Source organism: Eleutherodactylus coqui, chromosome 8 (assembly GCF_035609145.1).
Source record: "Eleutherodactylus coqui strain aEleCoq1 chromosome 8, aEleCoq1.hap1, whole genome shotgun sequence".
In the NCBI taxonomy this organism is placed as follows: Eukaryota; Metazoa; Chordata; class Amphibia; order Anura; family Eleutherodactylidae; genus Eleutherodactylus; species Eleutherodactylus coqui.
In genome coordinates this window covers 75453423-75478187 of record NC_089844.1, presented here as the reverse complement: position 1 = coordinate 75478187, position 24765 = coordinate 75453423, and the positions used below count along the sequence as shown (strand labels likewise).

Below are 24765 nucleotides of genomic sequence, written 5' to 3'. Positions count from 1 at the left end.
GTGCTGTGATTGGTTGCTATGGGCAACACAGATTTTCTTTTCTCAATCCATGTTAGCGTCTTTCGTTCAAGTTTTAATCCCGGCAACGTAGGGTATCCCTGCTAGTTTAATAATCATATACGTGCGGCAACGACGTCTGCCTTCACGTGTCTGCCTGTTTGTGTAGGCATAGGTTTATTTGGCGATGCGGAGGTGCGCATCGCCAAATAAATCTGTCTTGTCGTGTTCCCTGGAGAACTATAAATTTTCGGGATAAAACGTAGCCTATGTCCCTCCTCAGGATGCAAGTAATCTCCCTGCCGAATTTCATGAGGTGGACAAGTAACAGACTGACAGAGTTACTTTCACATTTATAATATTAATTGGATTAGCCTAGTCTGTACATTTTTATACAAAACCCCTTTTCAGCTATGTAGCTAGTTGAAGACACGCTATGGGCATATGCAGAGAAAGAGCATACAGTAGAGATGAGCGAACCTACTAGGCCACGCCCCTTTTTCGCCTGAGCGCCGCGATTTTCGAGTACTTTTGTACTCGGGCGAAAAGATTCGGGGGGCGCCGTGGGTGAGTGGGGGGTTGCAGCGGGGAGTGGGGGGGAGAGGGAGAGAGAGAGGGCTCCCCCCTGTTCCCCGCTGCTACCCCCGCGCTGCCACGCCTCCCCCCGGCGCCCCCGGAATCTTTTCACCCGAGTACTGAAGTACTCGAAAATCGCGGTGCTCAATCGAGTAATTACTCGAAACGAGTATATTCGCTCATCTCTAGCATACAGTGATTTATCTATTTTGCTTATCGATATGCAGGGTCCAAACGCCGGTGTGGATCGATCAATGAAAGTCCATTAACTTTCATTGACTCCATTCACTGCGTATTACGAGTCCTTGCGATGCCTATGTGATATGTGGTGAAAACACTGTCGTGGACATGAGCCCTAGCTCTTGGGGTATCAGAATAGTGCACATTGAAATATAATACATAAACCTAGGCTTCCAGTAGAGTAATGTCCCATTTATACGCAACGATTATCGCTCAAAATGCGTTCAAATGAGCAAAAGTGAGTGATAATTGTTACGTGTAAACGCAAAGCCATCGTGCATTATTCATTCACTTCTCGTTGGTCGCTGAGTTTTAGCCTGCATAAAAATAGTTACTAGTTTGTTCGCTTGTTGTTAGGTTTAAACAGTAGTTGTTCAGTCTTTCAAACAACTTGAGAGGAGAGGTGATTGTTTGCCCAGCCAAACTAAATGACTCATTCAAAAGCCAATCAACATACTGCTGCAGAAGAGAGTGGCTTTTTCTTGGCACTAATTAAAAACCTCCTGCCTAGAGATTCTTCACATAAAGGCACGCCCACCTGAGCAACCAATGGTCCACTTATCTTCTCTTACCTATGTGCACTTTACATCTAAACACTACCAAACAACCCAGGGAACAAGGGCAATGGTGAGGACTTCAAACGATTATCTTTACGTGTAAACATTCATCATTTAAGGACATGCACCTTTTTTTCCCATTATTGTCTTTTCCTCCCCCTTTTTAAAAAATAGTAACTCCTTTCTTTATCTATCAACATTTTTAAGATATTAAATTAAAAAAAAAAAATTCTGCTTCCTTCTTCTGAGCACAATAACTTTTTTTTCTATATAATTAGTAAAAATTTTTTAATCTAATTTTTACTTTTTTTTTAGTCCCCAGAGGGGACCACAACTTGCGATGCTTTGCTCGCTCCTGCAGTATGATATAATGCATAGCATTGCATCATACTGCGATCGGGCAGGCAATCTATCAAGCCACCCCACAGGCATGGCTTTATAGGCAATCTGCCAAGACGGCCCCGGGGCCTTTCAGAAGGCCCCTGGCTGCCATGACACCCACACAGCTCCCTGCATTCTCATCGCGGGGAGCCGTACAAGACCCCTGAACATCATCGGGGGATTTAAATGCTGATGTCAGACCGGACACCGATATTTAAAGGGTTAACAGCTCCGATCAGCTGCATGGCTAATAAGAGCTGTTGCTGACGGGTTTCTGCTGTAAGAAACAGCCAGCGCCTGCGTTATATGAAGAGAGATTGCCCCGCGACCTCCCTTCATACATACCCTGACGCTGCAGGACGTAAATGTGCGTCCCATAACGTTAAGGGGTTAAAAGAAAAAAGTTGTTGAGTCGTTCATTCATTCAAACGACAATTGTTGGGTGTAAATGAGCCTTAACTCTCTAAAACGTGGGCTACCAATAAGTAAAGGCTAGTATCACACATAACTAGGAACAATGACTGATGTAACTTGATTCCTAATTAGAGATGAGCGAACGTACTCGTTAAGGGCGATTTCGCAATCGAGCATCACTATTTTTGAGTACCTGGCTACTCGGGTGAAAAGATTCGGGGGGCAGCGTGGTGGAGCGGGGGGTAGCAGTGGGGAACAGGGGGGAACTCTCTCTCTCCCCCCCACTCCCCTCTGCAACCCCCCGCTCACCCCCGGCGCCCCCCGAATCTTTTCGCTCGAGTAGTCAGGTACTTGAAAATAGCGATGCTCAATTGCGAAATCGCCCTTAACGAGTACGTTCGCTCATCTCTATTCTTAATGTGTTAAAATAACTTTGTGTCACAGTTTGTTTACTCTTTTAATTACTTAACAATGGCTATTTTGGGTTAAGAGAAGAGAGCAAAAGCTTCTTAATGGCTTGAGATGAGATAACAGGTTGCAGAACGGTTTCTCAGTCAAGTTAAACTTTGCTACATATGTAATTACAACTCAAGAAGAAAACATTATTCCTTATTGCTATAACCTCTGAATGATGCTAGATCTCACTTGTACATGAGGCACTCTGGTTGATCCCTTCAGATTAGCTGCAAAAACAATGATCGTTTTCAGTACCCTTATTTCCCATTGTAGATTTTGTGGATGGACTTGAGCATGGTCTTTCAGTGTCTCTACTATTGTGTTTTATTTGGTTGTTTGAGCAATTAACCATTGCCAGTAATGCTATTGATAGGGTGACCAGCACGGAGTTGTATGCTATATCAATGCTTTCACTGATCTAGAAACTCCTGCCTGTTGGATGATAACTGCAGTTGCTTAAAGACATCTTCTACTCTAAACCTGCAGATAAAACAGGTATGGGTCACCTTCAAAAATGTCTTTGATGTAATCCGCGTCTGTCAGTAGAGTGAATTTGCTTTTGTTTCATACTGAAGAGCACTTGTCTATTGTGCACAATCAGGATCCCATATCTAAACCTATCCATAAACCAAATACTGGCAATCTGATATCTAACGGGCTTGTCTGACAGTCCCCAACCTTCTCGGTTTGAAGGGATTTTACCTGTCCAATCCTCGTGTCTTCCTTCTTCATAGATGGCTGGCAGCTGCTTATTTCCTCTCAACTTCAATGACATTAAATTGAATCAAATATCTTGACCATCATTTCAATGGTCAGCACCCTAACAAACTACCCATCTGCCATGGTGCAGTTGGCAAATTGCTTGCCAAAAGTCACCAAACAGATTCTGTGTTGGACCTGTCAAAAATGGACATAACAAAACTGCCATTGACAACGCAAAAACAATGATCATCCTGACATCCTCCTGCAAGAGCCCACAATGTAGCACCCGGTGTCTGTCATAGGAGAGCGGGGAGAGTTGAACCACAATCGTACGAATACTAGCTGTGCACAAATGACACCCTTACAAGATCCAGTTGCTGCATCATTTTAATGAGGACAATGCTGGTTGCCTTGCTGAATTTGAAGAATGGGTGTCACAACAATTACAATGGAACCCACATTTCACAGGAATGGTACTGTTCAGTGATCAAGCAAACGTCTACATGAACGTCGAGGTGAGCAAACAAAGCGTTCGCTACTGATCTAACACTAACCCGCAGGATGGTCGGTGCACCGAAGGTCATGGTGTGGTGCGGTGTGTGGGGGAATGGAAGAGTACGAAGATAGTGGACCCATTCTTCATTGACAGTAACTTTACTGTTGCCAAGTATCTGCAATTGTTACGTGATGACGTGTTGGAGCGCAAAAAAGATGGCACATTCCCGGTGTTCTTCCTGCAGTTTAGTCGCCACTCCACATTATGGATGTGATATCTGCGAGTATTCAAATCAGCACTTTACAGGGAAGTGAATTGGGTGTTGTGGCCAGTGGAGTGCCCCCCACGCTTGCCGGATCTCACCCCCTTAGAATTCTACCAGTGGAGTGATGTCCAGTACAGGGTTTGCTCAGTGAAAATCCAGAATGTGGCGCACATGCAACAGTAGATCCCGTGCAAGCATTTCTGCTATGTTATTGCTCTCCGTGCATCTAAAATAGGAGAAGAGGATAGTGTTCACATTTCAAAACAACGGGGAGCATATTGAGCATGTCCTGTAGTGAATCGGCGTCGTGCTTCTTGTCATAGGACTCGATGTTTTAGAGAATATTTAATGTATTTTAATATGCAGTTTTTATTGGTCTTATTGATGGGCATAAAGGTATTCTTAGATTTTATATCCCGGTTTATTTGATTTTTATCAACTTAATTGATTTTATTCTACAATTCCAGACTTTTCAAAATTTGCATCCATTCTCCCTCATGCTGTTACCATTTTTTCTCTATAATTTTATATATATTTTGTTGAATTTCCCTTTTTAACACACTACCTCAGCTCTGGAAATCCTCAGCCTTTTTTTTCTCCAAAAATGTACAATTTGTTTGCCTTTTTTAGGATTTTTATCACTTAAGTATTTTATTATCTCCATTCCCTTTTAACAATTAATATATAATTCCTGATTTTATATAAAGTGTTCAGCAATTTTAAGTCCCTTTTGGTTTCTTGGATTAATTTGCATAATATTCCTCCCTATTGTATACATTAACCCCCCCACCTCCTTTTTATTACATGTAATTGGTCTTATTATGTCACGCTGTTCATTGTCTTCCCAAGCTAACCGTTTGCCATACACCCCCACTGTCTCATCCCCCTTTCCACACAGTTCAGATTCAGACTGTTTTATTTTAATTATATTTATGTATAACTTTGTTTTTATTTTCACAGTTGTCTGTTAATTCAGTTCCCATCGTGTTTTATCTTTTTATTGTTTTTCTATCATGCTCTATGATTATATTATTAATATTATTATTATTGTGAGTTAACAGCAACTAAAAGCAAACCTTTGTGTATCCTTGATCTCCTACCATTACCCTGTGGGAGACCATTGAGTACACAACACTATATAAGCGAAGCTTGGCACTGCCGTGCCAATACTAGCACAAAATTCTGTGCCTGTCCTTATCCATTGTTTGCATTTTGCCATTGACCACGAGTAATAGATTTTCATGCTCTGGCTAAACTACTGATGCGCCCCTCGAACAGCGGCCATTTTCTTGCAGACCGTTACATGTCAATCATGGTGGCGGCCATTATCTCGTAGCCTTGCGCCATGCACTCCCCAACCATAGCACTGTTTTATTCATTTGACCAGGAATGATGACTGACCTCTTTCTGGTTCACACTAGATTAGTGCATAATCCAGCGTGAATCTTATAAATATCTTTATTTCGTGCCAGTCATCCCTTGTTGTTCCTGCTTGATAAAGGGGACTTTGGCACCCCCAAAACATTGGGGGAGCCAAAGCAGTGCAATCTTCACAGTATGCTATTGTGTATGGTTGTGCCGGTCACCATGTATATAATAAAGTTTTTCCAAAGATTTCGCATGTGCCATAGAGTCCTCTTCTAAACGTTCACCTGGACATGTAGGAGATTTGCTTGTATCATTAGATCTCCTCATCCAAGGAAGTCTATTTTGGTTACAATTACTCATCCTTTTATGCAGGAGCACAGAAATGTTTCATACGCGTTGTTTTGTGTGAAGAGCCTTCATGATTCAAAACAGGGAGCACAACGAACATATCCTGTATTGGATCGTCGTTGAGTTTCATGTCACAGGTTAATTTGGAAATTATAAAGTTACGTGACATTTAAGAATAGGTTTTGATTCATCATCAAATTTCTTATCAGATTTATATGTCACATGCACCTCTTCCCATTTGAAAATATTAACTTTGTTCCAAGATGGCAGCTTTCAAAATGGCCACCATGTTGGACACCGACCCTCATAGATTTGCCACTTCACCTTTGCAACACGGGATGAAGTTACCAACCACCATTTTCCATTTCTTCTGGTGTCTCCATAGCTTTGGACCATATTGTATTTGTGACATTAGAGAAAAACAAGGTTGGGGGCTTTGCCACAAGTATATCGTGATTAGTACATGACAGAGAGCTGAAATGTAGTTTAACTAAAATAATGGTACATCTGATACATTACCCTTTGAATTATGATATATTTTTATTTCCAAAAAAGTGCCCATTTCAATTTAAGAGGGCACTAATCAAAGTTGCAGATACACGGAACATACCCAATTTACAGTAGGCTCCGACTTATGAAGAGTCTCTCTTTTCATCATTTGTATTTATTTTAGAGAGGTCTCTTAGTTTGATCGAATTATGGCATGTCTACATGAGATCAGTAGGTCTTGTTTTCTCCATACACATGTTGATGTGTTTCCCTGCCACCGTTTCAGTAAATAGGAAAGTTAATTAGAAACTCACAGATGATCTTATCTGGAAAGTGGAGTATTAGAGCTGGCCTAGGAGGAAAGCATCAAAGAGATGTGATTTGGCTAGAGGAAAGATGAAGGGATTGTTGAGAGCTCATGAAGCCGAGAATCATGTACATAAAGCACATTATATTGACAGTGCAAATGCTCGTCATGAAAATGATTCTTGTTTGCAATGTCACGGAAACTTCATACTGGAAGAATAGGGTTATTCATGATGCTTCCATTTCACCATCCCTACTATTTGTGTAATATCTTCCTGCTATATATGCACAATGTATTCTTTAGGCAATAAAAGATCCATATAGTACAGCTTCAAATCTAAACTGACACTTGTTTGTAAGAAATGTTAAAATGTTGATTAACAGGACCAATTTTAGCCTTGCGGGCTGGATTTTTTTTGTCTTTGCCTCCCTACTTTCCAGCGGTAATAACCTTTTTTATATTTATGTCATTGTAATTCAATGAGGTCTTGTTTTTCTTTAGTAGAATGAGTTATTTTTAGAGGTTCCAATTTGATGTATACATAAGTTAAAGGGGTTTCCAATCTTATAAACTGATAGCTTATCGTTAGGATATGCCATTCCTTTATGATCAGTGTGGGTCAATCCTCTAGGAAGCCCACTAATTCTGAGAACAAATAGGACATAGTGCTTTAGTACAATGTTCCTTTCAACGCTTTTATCATGCACATTAGACACCCTGGCCACCCTCATTCAAGTGAATGTAGCCTGCTTCAGTTCCTTGCACAGTGTGGGCAGCCAGGAGTGTCTAATATGCAGGTAAAAATAATGGCTCCAACAAATGGGTCCAGGGTAAAAGTAATGGGTCCAACAAATTCTTATCTGCTCTTGCTGACAACTTTATCTTCCAAAAGGTAGAAGAGAAAACAAGGGGATCTGCTATCTTGGACCTAATTCTTACCAACAGGCAGTGATCATGCTATTCTTGAATTCTGGATAAAAAGGAAAGGAAGAGCTGAGAAAACTCAGACCTCTGGGTTGGATTTCAGAAAGGCAGACTTTAATGGACTCAGAAAGAGGGGTAGAAAGAATCCAATGTCTGGATGTTCAAGAAGGTTGGGAAATATTGCAAAATGTGATTCTCAAAGCACAATCGTTAACAAGCTCTAGAAGAAGGAAGAACGGCAAGCATTTAAAGAGACCAGGATGGATGAACACAGAATTTGCACACATGTTAAAAAGGAAGAAAAATATGTTTATCAAATGGAAAGAGGTGGAAATATATAAAGAATAATATAATGTGGTCTGCAGAAACTGTAGGGAAAGTGTCAGAATAACTAAAGCTAATAATGAATTGAGGCTTGCAACAGAGGCCAAAAGCAATAAAAAAGGATTTGGGGGAAATGTCAAAAGCAAAAGAAAAGTTAAAGATGCTATTGGATGCTTACAAGATGAAAATAGTGAATTGGTAAAGAATGATGTTAAGAAGGCTGAACTTTTTAAATTCCTATTTTGTATCTGTTTTCTCTCAGAAAGTAGATGTAACATCAAATGATCTTCCCTGTGCTGTTGGGGAATAAAATAATTCTGGCTATCTATAAGCAGAGAGATGGTGAGGGAACACTTGGCTAACTTAAATGAATTCAAGTCTCAAGGTCCAGATGAATTTCATCCTAGGATACTAAAGGAAGCAGCAAAGGTAATTGCTGAACCACTCGCCATAATCTTTAAAAATTCCTGGAGAACAGGAGATGTCCCCGAAGATTGGAAAAGGGCAAATGTTGTCCCTATCTTCAAAAAAGGGAAAAAGGTGGATCCAGAAAACTACAGGCCTATGAGCCTGACTTCTATAACGGAAAAGATCTTTGGACAAATTATTCAACAGCATGTATGCCAGATGAATCTAATTTCCTTCTATGACAGAATCACTGACTGGATTGATCAGGGAAATGCAGTAGATATAGTATATCTTGACTTTAGTAAAGCATTTGACAAAGTATCTAATACCATACCTCTTGAAAAATGACCAAATATGGGATTGACAAGGCTGAATGATCGTACTCAAAGACTGGCCATAAATGGCTGCACATCCAAGTGGAAGAATGTATCAAGTGGGGTACCACAAGGTTCTGTCCTGGGCCCAATGTTGTTCAACATTTTTTAAATGATCTGTAGGAGGGAGTTGATGGGAAACTGATCAAAGTTGCCGACGACACAAAGCTAGGATGGATAGCTAACACTAGGAAAGAGAGATATTCCAAAAGATCTGGAAAAGCTTGAACCGTGGGCGGCGACTAACAGAATTGTATTTAACAAGGAGAAATGCAAAGTCCTACATCTGGGCAAGAAAAATCAAAAAAGCATATACGGAATGTGAGGAATCAAGCTAAGCAGCAGCACATGTGAAAAAGGCTTGGGTATATGAATAGATCATAGACTGAACATGAGTCAACAATGTGATGCAGCAGCCAAAAAGGCAAACACAATTCTGGGATGTATTAACAGATGTTTGGTATAGCAGACAAGTCTGCTGCTCTGCCCTGTCTGTTATCGGAGTGTGTATTTATTTTGCTCCAGTATCTCTGGAATTACTAGTTCCTGACTCCTCCACCCAGCTGGAGGTTGTTTGCCAATCGCTCCACTACATAGCTTCCCAGAGCTGCTATCCAATGCTTCCAGGTTGTTGTTGTACTCCTATGATGGCTCGTGGCTGCTGCTCCTACAGTATCCCCGTGACTACTAATCTCAAGTCTGCTGTAGCTGTAAGCTATTTGTACTTTATCCTGATCTTCTGTTTCTGCTCACATCCTCTGTACCTGTTTCTGCTTGACAGGGTTATACAGCGCCCAGGTTCCAGCTCGGGGCCGTCCTTGTCAGTACAATCACTCCGCTCTGTTAGGCAGGCACTTCATTACCCCTCAACAGCTCAGGGCTAGCTCAGTTTTAGTCTCTGCCTCGTACCAAGCTTCACGCCGGTCTCTGGGTCGACTGTCAGTCCTGCTGAGTGGTTTTCCTGCTCGGAGGGAACGACACAGTGGTTCCACACCCTAATACATAACAAGAGAAGCATAGAGTCTAGATCACATGAGGTAATTATCCCCCTCTACTCTTCCTTAGTCAGACCTCATCTGGAATACTGTGTCCAGTTCTGGGCACTGCGCTTTAAAAAAGACATAGACAAACTAGAGCAAGTTCAGAGAAGCGTTACCAAGAGGGTGAGCAGTCTGCAAATCATGTCCTATGAGGAATGGTTAAAGGATCTAGGAATGTTTAGCTTGCAAAAAAGAAGGCTGAGAGGAGACTTAATAGCTGTCTGCAAATATCTGAAGGGCTGTCACAATGCAGAGGGATCAGCCCTATTCTCATTTGTACAAGGAAAGACTAGAAGCAATGGGATGAAACTGAAAGGGAGGAGACACAAATTAGATATTAGAAAAAACTTTCTAATGGTGAGGGTGATCAATAAGTGGAACAGGTTGCCACGGGAAGGAGGTGAGTTCTCCTTCAATGGAAGTGTTCAAACAAAAGCTGGACAAGTATCTGGGATGATTTAGTGAATCCTGCACTGAGCAGGGGGTTGGACCCAATGACCCTGGAGGTCCCTTCCAACTCTACCATACTATGATTCTAGGAGTGCTGCTTTGCTTGGAAATTGTAGACTGGGATGCAGCTCTAAGCCAACACTATGGCCTCTTCATTTTATGGATCATTGGGGTCCCAAAGGTCGCACCCTATAGCATGTAACCTAGCCTTATTCCATTACTTTATCCTTGCAATATGTCATTACTTTGTAATGTTTCATTTAAGTGTTGGGGGAAAAGGCAGAAAAAATTATTCCCTAGTTACCTATTTTTTGTATTTATAGATTTAAATGTTTTTGTTTGTTTTTTATTGTTTTTATTTGCTTTAATATATTTTCATGTCTCAGTATGCAAGTACATGATGTTCATAGTCAATATAACATTAGCATCAGTAGGGCATGATCGTATATGTGGTATGTTGTAACTAAAGTACTGTATACTGTAGTGGGCATTACCACAGGACTACCATGGCTCTTTTGTATAACAGGGTGAATCCTGGCAAACACCTGGAATTCACAGTAACTTCACAAAGGTTTTCTCCTTCCCTTATAGTTAAATAGCGACAAATAGTTGGCACGAATATTTGACTATATTGAAGGTCTTTGAGGCTAATTTTACATTTGCATTGAAGATCTGGTACATTTGATGAAAAACAAAGTGCAGCATTCAGCGCTATTTTCCCAGCAAAAAGACAAACACTAGACTGGAACCCTAAGGATGTCGCCAGTGTCCATCATGCGACGGTTTCATCCTAGCATTATGGATTGTGCTATAAATGGAAGTAACAACGTAGGTGTGAACACAGTCCAATACTGCCTTTATACAATGCCACACCTTATTTTAGGTAGTTATATAATATGCACTACGTCCTTTGGGTACAGGCGTTCTACTACGGATAACCTTTCTTTTGTCTGCCAAGAAAGTTATATTGCTTTCAAGTTGAGTGTTTTTGGATCTGCATTTCCCTTAATTTTGGCCATTTAACCCCTTGAGTGGCGGGTTTCTTACCACCCTGTTGTACCCATCAGGGCAGGTTTTTTAAATGTTCTAATCATTTAATTTTAACTAATTTTGCAGTAGTGTTCCAAGAGCCATAACTTTTTCATTTTTCCATTGACACAGCCACATGTGGGCTCGTTTTTTGCAGGGCAAGTTGTACTTTTTGATGGCATCATTTTTGGGTATATATAATGTATTGCATACCTTTTTGTAAAAAAAATTGTAGGGAGATTGGGGGGAAAAAAAGAAATTCTGCCATTTGTCTTTTGGATTTTATTTTTACGGCGTTCAGCGTGCAGAATAAATTGTGTGATAACATTATTCTCTGAGTCAACACGATTCCGGCGATACCAAGTTTTAACGTTTTTTATGTTTTGCTATTTTTGTACATTTTAAGGTTTGCTTTTGTGTCGCCACATTCCAAGAGGCGTATTAATTTTTTTCCCCATTGCCAGAGCCCTAGAAGGCCTTGTTTTTTGCAGGATGAACTCTAGTCTTCATTTATCTACCGTATATACCGGCGTATAAGACGACTTTTGAACCCCGAAAAATCTGCTCTGCAGTCGGGGGTCGTCTTATGCGCCGGTAATACAAAAAAAAAAAAAGTGTAAAAAAAAAAAATTTATTACTCACCTCCCACGGCGTTCTGTCGCGCTCCGGCAGGATGTCGCTCGCTCCGGCAGGCTGTCGCTCGCTCCTCGTCCCCGGCGCAGCATAGCTTTCTGAATGCGGGGCTTGAAATCCCCGCTTCCAGAAAGCTAATACACACGCCGGCAGCCATGACAGCATTGAATGGCTGTGATTGGCTAAAGCACACGTGGCTTCAGCCAATCACACTATTCAATGACATCATTGAATGGCTGTGATTGGCTGAAGGCGCACGTGTTAGCAATCACACCCATTCAATGATGTCATTGAATAGTGTGATTGGCTGAAGCCACGTGTGCTTTAGCCAATCACAGCCATTCAATGATGTCATGGCTGCCGGCGTGTGTATTAGCTTTCTGGAAGCGGGGATTTCAAGCCCCGCATTCAGAAAGCTATGCTGCGCCGGAGACGAGGAGCGAGCGACAGCCTGCCGGAGCGAGCGACATCCTGCCGGAGCGAGCGACAGAACGCCGTGGGAGGTGAGTAATGAATTTATTTTTTTTTCTCCACTGTATACCGGCGTATAAGGTGACAGTTGGGGGGTCGTCTTATACGCCCCGTCGCCTTATACGCCGGTATATACGGTAATTTTTTCTAGTGGCAAGATTAACAAAATCTGGAATTCTGGCAAGTTTTCTAGTTATATTTTTCACTATGTTCTCTGAGCAGTATAAATAATATATTATAGTAATTCTACATATCAGTACGATTATGCCAATGCCAAATTGTAATAGATTTTTCTTTTTTGCAACTTTTTCACAGTTTAAAAAAAAAAAAAGTAATAAAAGTTTAAATCACCCTCCTTTTGCCATATCTATAATAAAATCTAAATCTTAGAAGAAAAATACATATTTGGTATCGCAGCGTCCATAAATGTCCGATCTATCTATCAAAGTAGCGCATTATTTACCCAGCATGGTGACGTAGTCCGAAAAAACAAAAAGAACACCACAAATGCACTTTTTCAGTCACCCTGTCTCCCAGAAAAAATGCAATAAAAAGCGATCAAAAAGTCGTATGTATTCCGAATTAGCACTAACGTAAACTGCAGGACATCTTGCAAAAAATGAGCCCTCACTTAACTATGTCGACGGAAAATTTAAAAAGTTATTGCGCGCAGAAGATGCAGCAGAAAACAATTTTAAGAAAATTAAATGTCTTTGAAAAAAAGTACTACAGCAAAAAAAAACTTTACAAGTTTGGTATCGTAGCAATCGTACTGATCCATAGAATAAAGTTATCATGTCATTTTTTGTTGCAGTTTGTGCGCCGTAGAAACAAAACGCACTGAATGATGGCGGAATGTCATTTTTTCCCCCCATTTTACTCCACTTAGAATTTTGTAAAGTTTTTTTCAGTACATTATATGGTACATTAAATAGCAACATTGAGGCCGTGTCATTAAGGGGTTAAATAATGTACTAACTACCTTCTCTGGGTCATTACGACGCAGGGATACCACACGTGTAATTTTGTTTTTAATTTTTTACAAAGTAAAGGGAGACAAGTGTTTTTTATTTTTCTTTCTTTAATGTTTTTTCCTTTTTTTTTCCTTTTTTTTTTTTTTTGTCCCTTTAGGGGAATTCCACAGAGACCCATCAGGATCTGATCACATTTCGGGGGTCCGATGGTGACAGCCCTTTACATGCTGCAGTCACATAGACCGCAGCATTTATAAGGTTAGCACAGCAAAGATCGGAGGTTTTCTCCATTCTCTGCTATGTAGAGCTGCTGCCTGGCTATCCTCTGATAGAGGGAGCCCTCTGTCGGCCCTTTACATGCTGTGGTCATATAGACCGCGGCATGTAAAGGGTTAACACAGCAGAGATCGGAGGTTTTCTCCATTCTCTGCTGTGTAGAGCTTGTGCCTGGCTATCCTCTGACAGCCAAGCACCAGCCCTCCCTGCCACAGAGACCATCAGCTGCCTTCTGACAAGCCAATGGTCTCAATGGCAACCTGTAAACAAAGCAGTGCAGGACTTTGAAAATAGAAGCAGAAGATTGCCAGCAGATCGGCAATATCTTCCTACTTCTGTTTTTCAAAGTCCTGCACTGCTCTGTGTGGGTCTGTGCAGGCAGAGCACAATGTCACAGCATGTGGCATTGTGTTCTGCAGCTCCCATAGTGAAACATAGCCTGGAAATCTTCCGGGCTGTATCACTATCGGCAGTGTAGCTCCTCCCGGAAAATTTCTGGGCGTGCCACTCAGTGGGTTAATGCAGAATTATGGCTGCCTTCATTTCACTGATTACATACGTATGTGCACATCAATTTGCAGAAAAGGGTTAAGAACAGTGTGGTGCTTTCTGCCCCCCTTTAGGGCCCCTGCACACTTGCGGTTTTTTAACGCTGGGTTACCGCTGTGTTTTTTTAACGCAATTGTCAATAGGACATTCTAATGTTAAAAACGCATCGCACAAAAGTCGCAAAGCATAAACTTGTGAGGCATTTTTAACATTACAGTCCCATTGACAATCGCGCTGAAAAAACGCAGCAATATCGCAGCGTTTAAAAAAACGCAGGTGTGCAGGGGTCCTTAGAGTGTGTTTTTTGTTCAGGTGTTTTCACAGTTTTTGAAGCCAAAACCAGGTGTAGATCTAAAAAAGAGAAGTTGAATCTGTCCTTTATTCTTTCTCTCCTTTTATGTTCCTCACCTTGTTTTGGCATTAAAAAATCTGAGTAAAGCCTGCATTTGGGAACCATCCCTTAGGCCAAATGCCCACGAACGGTTCCCACGCCGTAAATCCACGGCGGAATTCCGCCGCTATTAGGTTCTATTGAACCTAATAGCTTTTCTGCCAGCCAATGGTGACATGCTTAATTCTACCGCGAAATTCCGCGAGTGGTAAAAAAATGTGGCATGCTCTATTTTCCGTGGATTTACGCCGTGGACTACTAATATAGTATTAATGGGGACCACTGAAAAACGCGCGCTTTTCCGCAATCACCAGCGGCCTCCGGCGCAGATGTGAATAGAGCCTAAGGCCTGGCTCACTCGACCAGGGTTACCTGTGGGCTGTGTGTGTAACTCTCGCACGTCGGCACACAGTAAGGCCTTAGTCAGACGGGCGATTTTTCAGGCGATTTGCGGATCACATGACGGATGCGCATCCGCAAATCGCGTGACCGGTGCGCGCAAGTCGCCCGCAAATCGCCCGAAAATCTGCTCCTAGCCGCGTTTCATTAGAAACGGGCCAGAGCTGTCCAGCGCATTGCATTCAATGGAGACGGCAATACAGCCGTCTCCATTGAAAGCAATGCGCTGCGGGCGAGCCCGGGATGAATTGTCGGTAAGGGCTTAAATATATAAGCCCTTCCCTGCAATCCATCCTAAAATGTGTTAAAATAAAAAAAAAATTGTATACTCACCTTCTCCCGGAAGCCGGAGCTCCACGTGGCCGTCCTGCAGTGGGTGTGAAGAGGGTGTGAGTCAGACCTGCCCCCTGATTGGCTCAGCGCTGAGCCAATCAGAGGCATGCCTCACTCACACCCATTCATGAATGGATGTGAGTCAGACCTGCCCCTGATTGGCTCAGCGCTGAGAGGCAGCAGTCACTCACCCATTCATGAATTCATGAATGGGTGTGTGAGTGTTTTCAGCCTCTGATTGGTCAGGGCTGTGACCAATCAGAGGCAGATCATTCAGCAGGCGGGGATTTTAAAGCCCCGCCAGCTGAATAGTGCCGAGAAGCAGTTCAGGAGAACTGACAGCGGCCGCGGCTGGACTCCGGCTGCAGCGGAAAGGTGAGTATACAATTTTTTTTTATTTTAACACATTTTAGAATGTATTGCAGGGAAGGGTTTATATATTTAACCCCTTCCCGACAATTCACCCCGCGCACGCCGGCAGCCCATTGCTTTCAATGGAGCGGCTGTATTGCCGCTCCATTGAATTCAATGGGCAAACATCGTTCTTCTCTGTCACAGCTGTTACAGCTGTGGCAGAGAAGAATGATTTGTCTTCTATATGTTCTCAATGGGGTCGGCGCTGCTGCCGCCGGCCCCATTGAGCGCATATACAGAAAAGAACAGGAATCGCAGATCGCAGATAGGTGCGATCTGCGATTTTTTTGTTCTATAATTTATCGGACGAGCGCATAAAAAGCGCTCATGTGTCCGATACCATTGCAAAGCAATGGTTTTATAAAATCGCCGGACGCATGCGCAAATCGCACGAAAAATCGCCCGTCTGACTAAGGCCTAAGTATGCAGTAACATGCATACCTGCTGCCAATCCCCATACATGATCTTGGCGCTTATGTTCACATAACACACACCAATGTAGGACATGCTGCGATTTATAATGCGCCCTCTAAAAAAAACACAGGTGTGAGTTGCCCAATAGAAATCAACGGGCTATTAGCATCGCGTGTTGTGAGCGTGACACGCAATGACAATACGCCTGTGTGAGTCCGGTACAAGAAGCCGAAATCTGCAGTAATCTTTAAATGACCTCTTGTTTATATATTTTTTATCAGTAGCAAATTTTATGCAAACCTTTGCTTTTTCTGGGGGATTTACTGTAACAGAACGTGTACATAATGTATCTGCTAGAGTGATTTTCTTTGATTGGTCCCAATAAATACATTTGTGCTGGGGGGAAATGGAAATGCAAGACTTTCTTTGCTCTATGAAAAAATGAAATGTGTGCGTGTGTGCATAATACTCTGGAAATTTTTCAAGAACACTTCAGTGTTATGAAAAGATTACCATAATGCAACCTACTAAGGTTTATCTGCATGACTTTTTTTTATCTTAAGTACTGGGAGCATAGATTGAAATTACCAGGGGACAAGCTTAATGGTTTCACCTGAACACAATTGAAGCCTTTTTAAAAAAAAAACTTTTTTCATAAAAATATATTTCATATAACTCTTTTATTTTCCCATATAATAAATGTCTGCATTTCCTTTTTCCTTGTAGAAATTCATATAGTATGGAGAGACAATATTAGATGGGTCATTTGGTTGTTGCGGAGGAAATCCAAGCAGAGCTTATTGTATACTGATGACTATATATTGCTCGGTGGAGCCACAACATGATTCGTGGATTACATGGTTTTACAGTTGACACTTGCCTAGGTTTGTTGTGCCGAATAGCTACAACTCAACTAGAGTTCTCATGATGACCAATAGAGTAAATTCTGTTAAAGTGACCCTCCAGGCCCTGTCAAGCAAAGATGGCTGCACCACTTCTCTGATTACCTGATGGCATATTTCTGTTTTCAGCCGCACTTAAGCAGCGCTGCTGATTAGAGCCACCTGATTGGCTCTTCGGCACCACGTGACTACACAGCGTGCACGCGGATTGCCTTCAGCAGCTGCGTGCACTACACACTACAGTTAAGCAGACGTGCACTACACACTACACTTAAGCAGCACGGGGTTAGGTTTAGGGTTAGGGTTACCTAAACCTAACCCTAAACCTAACCCTAAACACTAACCCTAAACCCTAAACCTATGCCTAACCCTAAACCTAACCCTAACCCCTAACCCCGTGCTGCTTAAGTGTAGTTTGTAGTGCACGGCTGCTTAACTGTGGTGTGTAGTGCACACGGCTGCTGAAGGCAATCCGCGTGCATGCTGTGTAGTCATCTTTGTTTATCCAGTCCTGAACAGTCACTTTAACACAAAATAAAGAATACATTTGATTGCAGCATAGTATTCATCATGGTTGTCTTAGCTTTACAAATGTTAAACTAAACCTATATACAGGTTGCTGCTGCTTGCATCCTGTTTCACCGTTTTAAGTTCTGATTTTCAGGTGGTCTTCCCCAATTTTTCTGGTGCCCTTCGGTTTGCAATCCTTTTTCAGGCAGTTTATGTCATAAGCCTACCATTCTGCGAACAGTTCACTGTCCTTTACTTCCTTTCCCTCACTTCCTGTGCTGTATTGCTCTGTCTGTGGTCCAATCAGCAGGGAAGCAGTATCTGAATGCCCACTCCTTTGCTTTCCCAGAAAATAACTCTGAATGTCCAGAGATGGACATTCAGAATCATTCGGGTCAAATAATTAGTAATCCCAATATAATGTGCACACACAAGTGCTATAACAGCAGGAGAGGCAGAGATTGTGGAGATTGCAGACACTGTGTCTGCACATCTGTCAGCCTGTGAGTATAGGGAGCAGCCTGTGAAAATAGCTTACCCCCTACAACTAAGCAAACATCCCAATAACTACAGAAGCTCAAGACCTAACAGGCAGTGGCTTGCAGAGGAGCTGAAGGGGAGAACCCTAGTGGGTGCCACTTTAAACGTGATTTACAGTGGTAAAACAACATAAAAAAAAAAAATAAGACTGTTAGATGAGCGTAAATTGTCTGAAATGTTAGTTCCCCTTCAAGGTGCCCACATAGCTGTTTCCACTGCCTCCCCCATATACACAAATGTTTGTTTCAGCCGAACGTTCATGTCTTTAGGGAAGTAAACTGTGGATAGACAGCTCTGCCGTCGACTTATCTCCTTGGGAACAAAAGTATTGGATGTTGAAAATGAATGTCCCTAGTCCTTATTTGCCCCTACATCATGTGTTGGGGGAAAGTTGAGCCACCCTCTGTACGTCAGAAAGTTGTCTGGCTTCGCCATGATCTGTGGGTTTGGATGACTAAAGTCTAATGTGTACGGTTCCTTTAGTCTGATTAGACAATGCAGACTAATGACTAGTTTCTGCTGTTTTTTTAGTCCACTGAAATGAATGGTGTGTCTGGTATTACAGCCAAGCTTCATTTAGGTGAATGTGGCTAAGTTGCAATACCAGTCTGGGCCATGGGCAAAAGAGGCGCTGTTTTGCTTTTTTTAAAAATCAAAATATTGATGTTTCATTTCCTATGATGAATGTGGGATTTCTTAAGTCATTGTAGAGGCAAAGAGCTATGTTCAACTGTGTCATTTATTTTTCTTGCTTAGTAGTTGTATATATTAATAGTCACTTAAATTGAAATCATCGTTAGTTGAACTCAGTAGAGTTGGTGTAGAACTCTTTTCTTTTGCACTTGTAGTGTTCTTGTAACTTTATACATGGGTGTTACTATTCGGGGCCCATTTTAAGCTATGGACTCCCAGGTTGTGCCCATTATCCCTCTCTTGCAAAATCATGTTGTTTTACATTGTTCCTGTGCTGTAACATAATTGTGTTCATTACCTGCATCTGCATGATGACGTAATTATTTATCTTTCCACAATGTGATGTCACCATGAGTATGGAAACTTTCTTTTTATCCAGATGTTTTCTGTGCCATGGTATCATTTTGTACATTAATACTGTACTGTGATATAACTGTGTGCGTTCTGTCACTGCGATATGACTTTGTATTATGCCTTTACTGTGACATCACTATGGCTTTAAGGGGTTGTACCAGAATATCAATTTACCCCCTATCCACAGGATAGTGGATAACTTGCTGATCGGTGGGGGGTCTCAAATAAAAAATGTTATTTACTTTTTTAAAACAGGGTTCTTCCTTCCTCTGGATCAACAAGGGGGTTGGGTGGGTGGGGGGGGGTTGGAAATCAGCTGAACTAGATGGACATTGTCTAACATATACTATGTTACTATGTATGTAGAAAAACACATACATTTTGGTAATCGTACTGACCCATAGAAAAAAAGTTCATACATCATTTTTACTGCACTGTGAACGCTGTAATAATTACCCCCTCTCCTAAATATGGCGCAATTTCATTTTTTAAGTCTCTTCCCACCTAAAAATGAAAAAAAAATTCCATACATTATACGGTACGTTAAATGTTACCATTAAAAAATACAGCTTGTCCCGCAAAAAAACCCAAAAAAACAAGCCATCATACAGCAGTGTCAATGAAAAAATAAAAAAGACGGAAAAAACGAAAAGAAATAAAAAAAGAAAAATCTCTGGTCCTGAAGGGGTTCATTACGATCATCCTGCATTTTACTACAAATGTGATTTGGGAAGAACGGAAAAGTTACCGTCTTCACTTTTCTCCCTGAAGTTTTCAGTAGTGACGAATGTTGCATTGAAACATTTTAACATGATGATGTCTGAGAAATGAAAGGATATATTAACTGATATTTTGTCTTTTCACATCTCTCCTTGCAGGTTATGTGACTGGCTGTCATAGAGTTTTCTCTCCATCAATCAATCATATCTACTTACACAGGCAGTTAAACATTCAACAAAGGAGATGTTTCATTTTCCGGAGACAAAGAAGCTTCGCTTATAGTATAGTTTGGCCAGGTACAGTTTCCCCAGCTCATCCAGTTCCCGAGGTAACTGTAATTTCTATTATCTGATTCTTTTCCCAGTCAATATAAAGGTTGACTGCACTACTGATCAAGTACATTCATCCACTGACAGCCAGGGGCTGAAATCCTGGTCAGAGATTTAAATCCCGAACAACAGAACGGCATGTATTCAGCTCCCAGCCGGATAGTGTTATGAAGAATAGGTAATCAGTGCATAGGTGAGCCTAGCTTCAAGATAGGTAGTTACAGGCAATCTGTCCAATGATGCAGACATCGGCAGGAGGGCATCAACTCGAAGGAAGTGGCCGGCAAACTTGTAAAAATGTGCCATAATGTTAGTAAATGATTTAAGTAAATAAGGTGTTTTTATGGTCGATATCCAACCTGTGCCTTCGTCATTAGACAGACTGGTGAGAATGTGATGAGTTTGTATTGAAGTTGATGTGGTTGCCTTTGAAGAAAAACATAAGCTGCTGTAATAAGGTTTTTTCCTTCTTTATGTAACCATTACTATCTTCCTGAACTGGAGGGGGAAAAAAAAACAGCCTGCTTGTGATAATAATACATCTTGTATTATATACCGCTGACAGCGGGGACTGCAATTCACCTGCCGTAGCAGCAAGAGCTCTGCGATTCGGCATCTCAGAAAGTTCCTCTCAAAAAAGTTACATGAATGGCAGAGAGTGACTGATGTGATAAAGAGCGGCCTTGTAATACTTTTATATATTACATTATTTCAAACTATTAAATGATTCCTTTATATGCACTGCATGGCCAAACAGGCTTGAACATCTCATGCCTAAAGCCTATGGAGTCTCATCTCATGCCTAAACATAGGGTCGTCTTAGCTCTTCGGGAAAGATTTTGCAACATGCCTATAAAAATTTGAGACCATTGAGCTACATAAGTAGAAAGGGAGGTTTGAAACTCATTTTTGGCATGGGGAAATAAATGGGACTCAGCTGAATTACCAGACACAATGAAAAGAAAAATATCGGATAGCCTGTTATGGATTTCTTGGTGAAAAGAATAGGGAGGTCCTCTGTCCAGGACCCTGTTAGCCAGACGGGAGAGCAGTTGCAAAGAGCATCTCCTATAATCCACAAATTATAGGATGCCTTCTTGTTCCTTTTCTTTTGTGCCCTGTTTTTTTTTTTTTTCTCCCCCCAGTTTTTGTGACTTGAGATATTTACATTGGTAATTTTTGTTTTGAGTAATGGTCAACTTTCTAATGATTCCTCCCCCTTTTTTTATTGTTGACTTGTTATGATTCATGAGTATTTGAGGGTACTTCTACTACTCCCATATAATTTGTTCCCGTTTTGTAATTCTTTTATGTTATCTCAAATGTTTAAAATGTGTTATTTCTTACTAAAAACTCAGTTAAAGAACATCTCTTGCTCTGGAGGACCTGTCCTGTCCTTCGATAGACCCCTTTTAGACGGGCCAATAAATAGTTCAGATTGCCGTATCCAGCGGGAATCTGAATGATTATCGCTCAGTGGAAATGCGTGCACAGACCGAATGCTGAATAAGAATTTGTTCGCTTCTTGTTCAGTTTCTGCATGCAGAAAACTGAGCAATGGATTGGCTTGTGTAAACAGGCAGTCGTTCATCTGTGAACGACTGCCTGTTTACTGTGAATGGAGGCGGGCTGGCTGGAATGATCGCCCTCCTGCTTCGCCTCCATTTACTAGTGATGCTCGCTCCTGTGTAAAAGCACAAGAATGATTGTCACCGGGACAACTTATCATCTGCACCCAAGAAGTTGGCCCATGTAAAAGGACCTTGCTCAGACAAACCACTGAGTTGAATGGACACTGTGTAAGGCTTCTTTTCTCCTGTGGAGGCACTGCTGAGAAATTGAGTGCTTACTGCAGGGTTTTCCCACAGATTATAGCTGATCACCCGGGATCCCTTTAGGCGGGACATCTTGTGATTCGCTTATTGTTAAGAAATGCTTCCAACAACTAGGAATTATCAAAAGCAGCCTCTTCTAGGGTCAGTGTGTAGTATTGGTACCTGGATTTAAGAAACTATGTAAAAACAGACACAAAGGTGTATCATGGTACAGAGAGGGAAAAAATACATTAAAAGGTTGTAGCAATCTAGACACATTGTGTGAGAACACAACTTTGGGATGGGCATGTCATAATAGTCGAGCGGCTTCCTGGTGTTCGTCTATGTCTTGCTGACTCCCATGTTCATATAACGATGAGAAAGGAAGAAAATTGTGGACTTATCCAAAGTGCTGCGTGTATCAAGAAAGATGACCAATGCTGGAAAGTTGAGTTATATGATGATCAATTTTATCTTGAGTCTTGGGCATCATTTCTGCCCGGTTCTGAAATAAAATAAATACATATTATAAAAATCTGATTAGCGGGAGTTTAGTTGTACGTATTCCTACCCCCATTTCAGTAGTGCCGCGGTAATTGGGTAACATTACACAGCACCCGTAGCAGTACTGATATTTGGAATGACCCAAAAATGGATCTGTACTTGGGTGTGTTTGAGAGAGTTCATCTCGTAGTCAACTTTATTATGAAGTCACAAACTTTCTTCTCCCCCAGTTACTGCAGCTATGTTGCAGTTGTCCGCAGAGCTTTTGTATGTAGTGTTTAACACTTCTGATAAAGCAGGAGCTATAGGTGCATTTACACAGAACGATCCCTGGTCAAAAAAATCACTGAGTCATTCAATATAAACACAGCAAATGATTAAGCAATGAACGATAATTCATTTGCCTGTCCATCGTATGCAAGCATGAACATCATAGTTGGCTCATTCGCTAGTCGTTCGGTTTAAATACCGATTGCTCAGTTATTCTCATTCACTGGTGCAGTGAATGTGAATGACTGAACGATTCAGCGAGCAAATGGGTGAATGATTTATCTGCCTACATAAACAGGCTGAACGAGTGAACTCTGACATCGTTTGCTCGTATGAACGATAAATCACTCCATCTAAAAGCACCCGTAGACATACCAGATTCTCTTTAGGCCCTTTTTAGATGGAATAATTATCATTCCGAAAAAGTCATTGAATCGCGTAAAACTATACAATAACGTTCAGTGTAAACACAGCCAACGATTGAACGACAATTCATTCGCTTATCATTCCTCGTTCATGTTATGCAGACACATTATCGATCATTTGTTTGCAAGTCGTTACATTAAAAAAAGTGATCATTAACCCTTTCCAATCCAATTTGTATCCTGGTTTTCCTAGGGGGCTTACTCTTTTTCTGCTGTTATACAATGGCGCTATATGCTGGCTAAAGCCAGTACTGCATAAGGTGACACGTTGGATAGGCTCCGACAGCAGAGAGGCTGGCAATATACAGTAAGAGAACCCCGACGGACGTCTTCCAACATCGGAGCTGTACAGCCTTAAATCATAATGTCTTTAGACGTCAGACAGTGGATTGGAAAGGGTTAAGTAATTCCCATTCACTACTGTAGTCCCCAGAAAGACTAATAATCGAGTGAACAAACGAATGACGAAAAAAATTAAGACGATTATCTGGACATGTAAACTGATTGCATTTTACATCAAACAACTGTAGAGATGAGCGAGCACGCTCGGTTAAGGCAGTTACTCGAGCGAGCACCGCTCTTCTCGAGTAACTGCTTACTGGTCCGAGCAGATTCGGGGGGGCGACGGGGTGAGCGGGAGGGAGATCTCTCTCACTCTCTCCTCAGCTACCCCCCGCCCCCCCACCCCCCGAATCTGCTCAACTGTCATCATTCACCGGTTACAATGATTTCTTGCTTAATGTAAAAAAACTCCTAGGTCGCTCTCACACTGGACTCCCTTTTTTTCCCGCAATTACGCGGGTTTCCGAACACTGCACTAACCGCAGTATAATGCTGCCATTGATTTCAATGGGGCTTCACAGACCGCTGCAATTTTCTAGTGCTGTCTGCTCTGTTTGCACACATTTTAGCGCTTTGTAACAACCTCCTCACCCATCACAATGATTGGTTGCGTTAAAAAGCGCTGTCAAATGCTGCTCGACATCACGTTAAAATGCAGCAATTTCGAGCTGAGTTTTTGGATGCATCTGTGAGAGCAGTCTTAGTGGTTTTGCAAGTAACAACTTACAAACGAAGGAGCCATGATTTTTATGTCTATGTATAATGAATGATGAACGTTCATCGTTGGCCGTCTTCATACAGAACGATTAGTTCTGCTTTGCATTATCCAACAATTTTTTGAACGATAAAAGGTCATAAAAGATATTCCTACTACCGACACTTATCTGGATTCGCTGATAGAATGAGGCACAGTTTAGTCCAGCTGTGGGGGGACGCAAACTTCATCACAAAAATACTTCATTTCCTTTACAAATTTACTCAAAAATTTCTGCAATAGAGAAGCATATTCATTTCTTCCACCAAAAAAAACGCATTTGAGGAAAGCCATTGTAACAGCTTTTCAATTACTTATCAAGAGCAGGTATGTTTCCTTAGAAGTGTTTTCTTACATCGCAAGATTCTGAGGATTATAAAGCTAAATAAAGAGAAGGCATAATACCCCTCAGCAGAATTGACAGATTGTAATAACCAAATTCTCACTTCACACTCATTACCTAAATCCCTTTAGAACATATTATTGAGTTGTCTGTAGTACTTGTGTCAGCTTCATGCAGAAGTGCAAAATTCCGGTATTACCACCTAGATATTCAGAAATCTGTTTCCGTCTCTTGAGATGGAGCTGTTACATTGTTACAAAGACAAA

General features: G+C 41.5%; 1 protein-coding gene across 3 annotated transcripts in view; it reads left to right on the top strand.

Annotated features, from left to right (window-relative positions):
- Positions 1 to 24765, top strand: part of METAP1D (methionyl aminopeptidase type 1D, mitochondrial) — a 188394-nt gene that overhangs the window by 83975 nt on the left and 79654 nt on the right. For all 3 annotated transcript variants that reach the window (XM_066575853.1, XM_066575855.1, XM_066575852.1), the window contains one exon: positions 19877 to 20046. In XM_066575853.1, coding sequence (XP_066431950.1) covers positions 19877 to 20046 — 170 coding nt within the window. The remainder of the gene's footprint in view (positions 1 to 19876; positions 20047 to 24765) is intronic.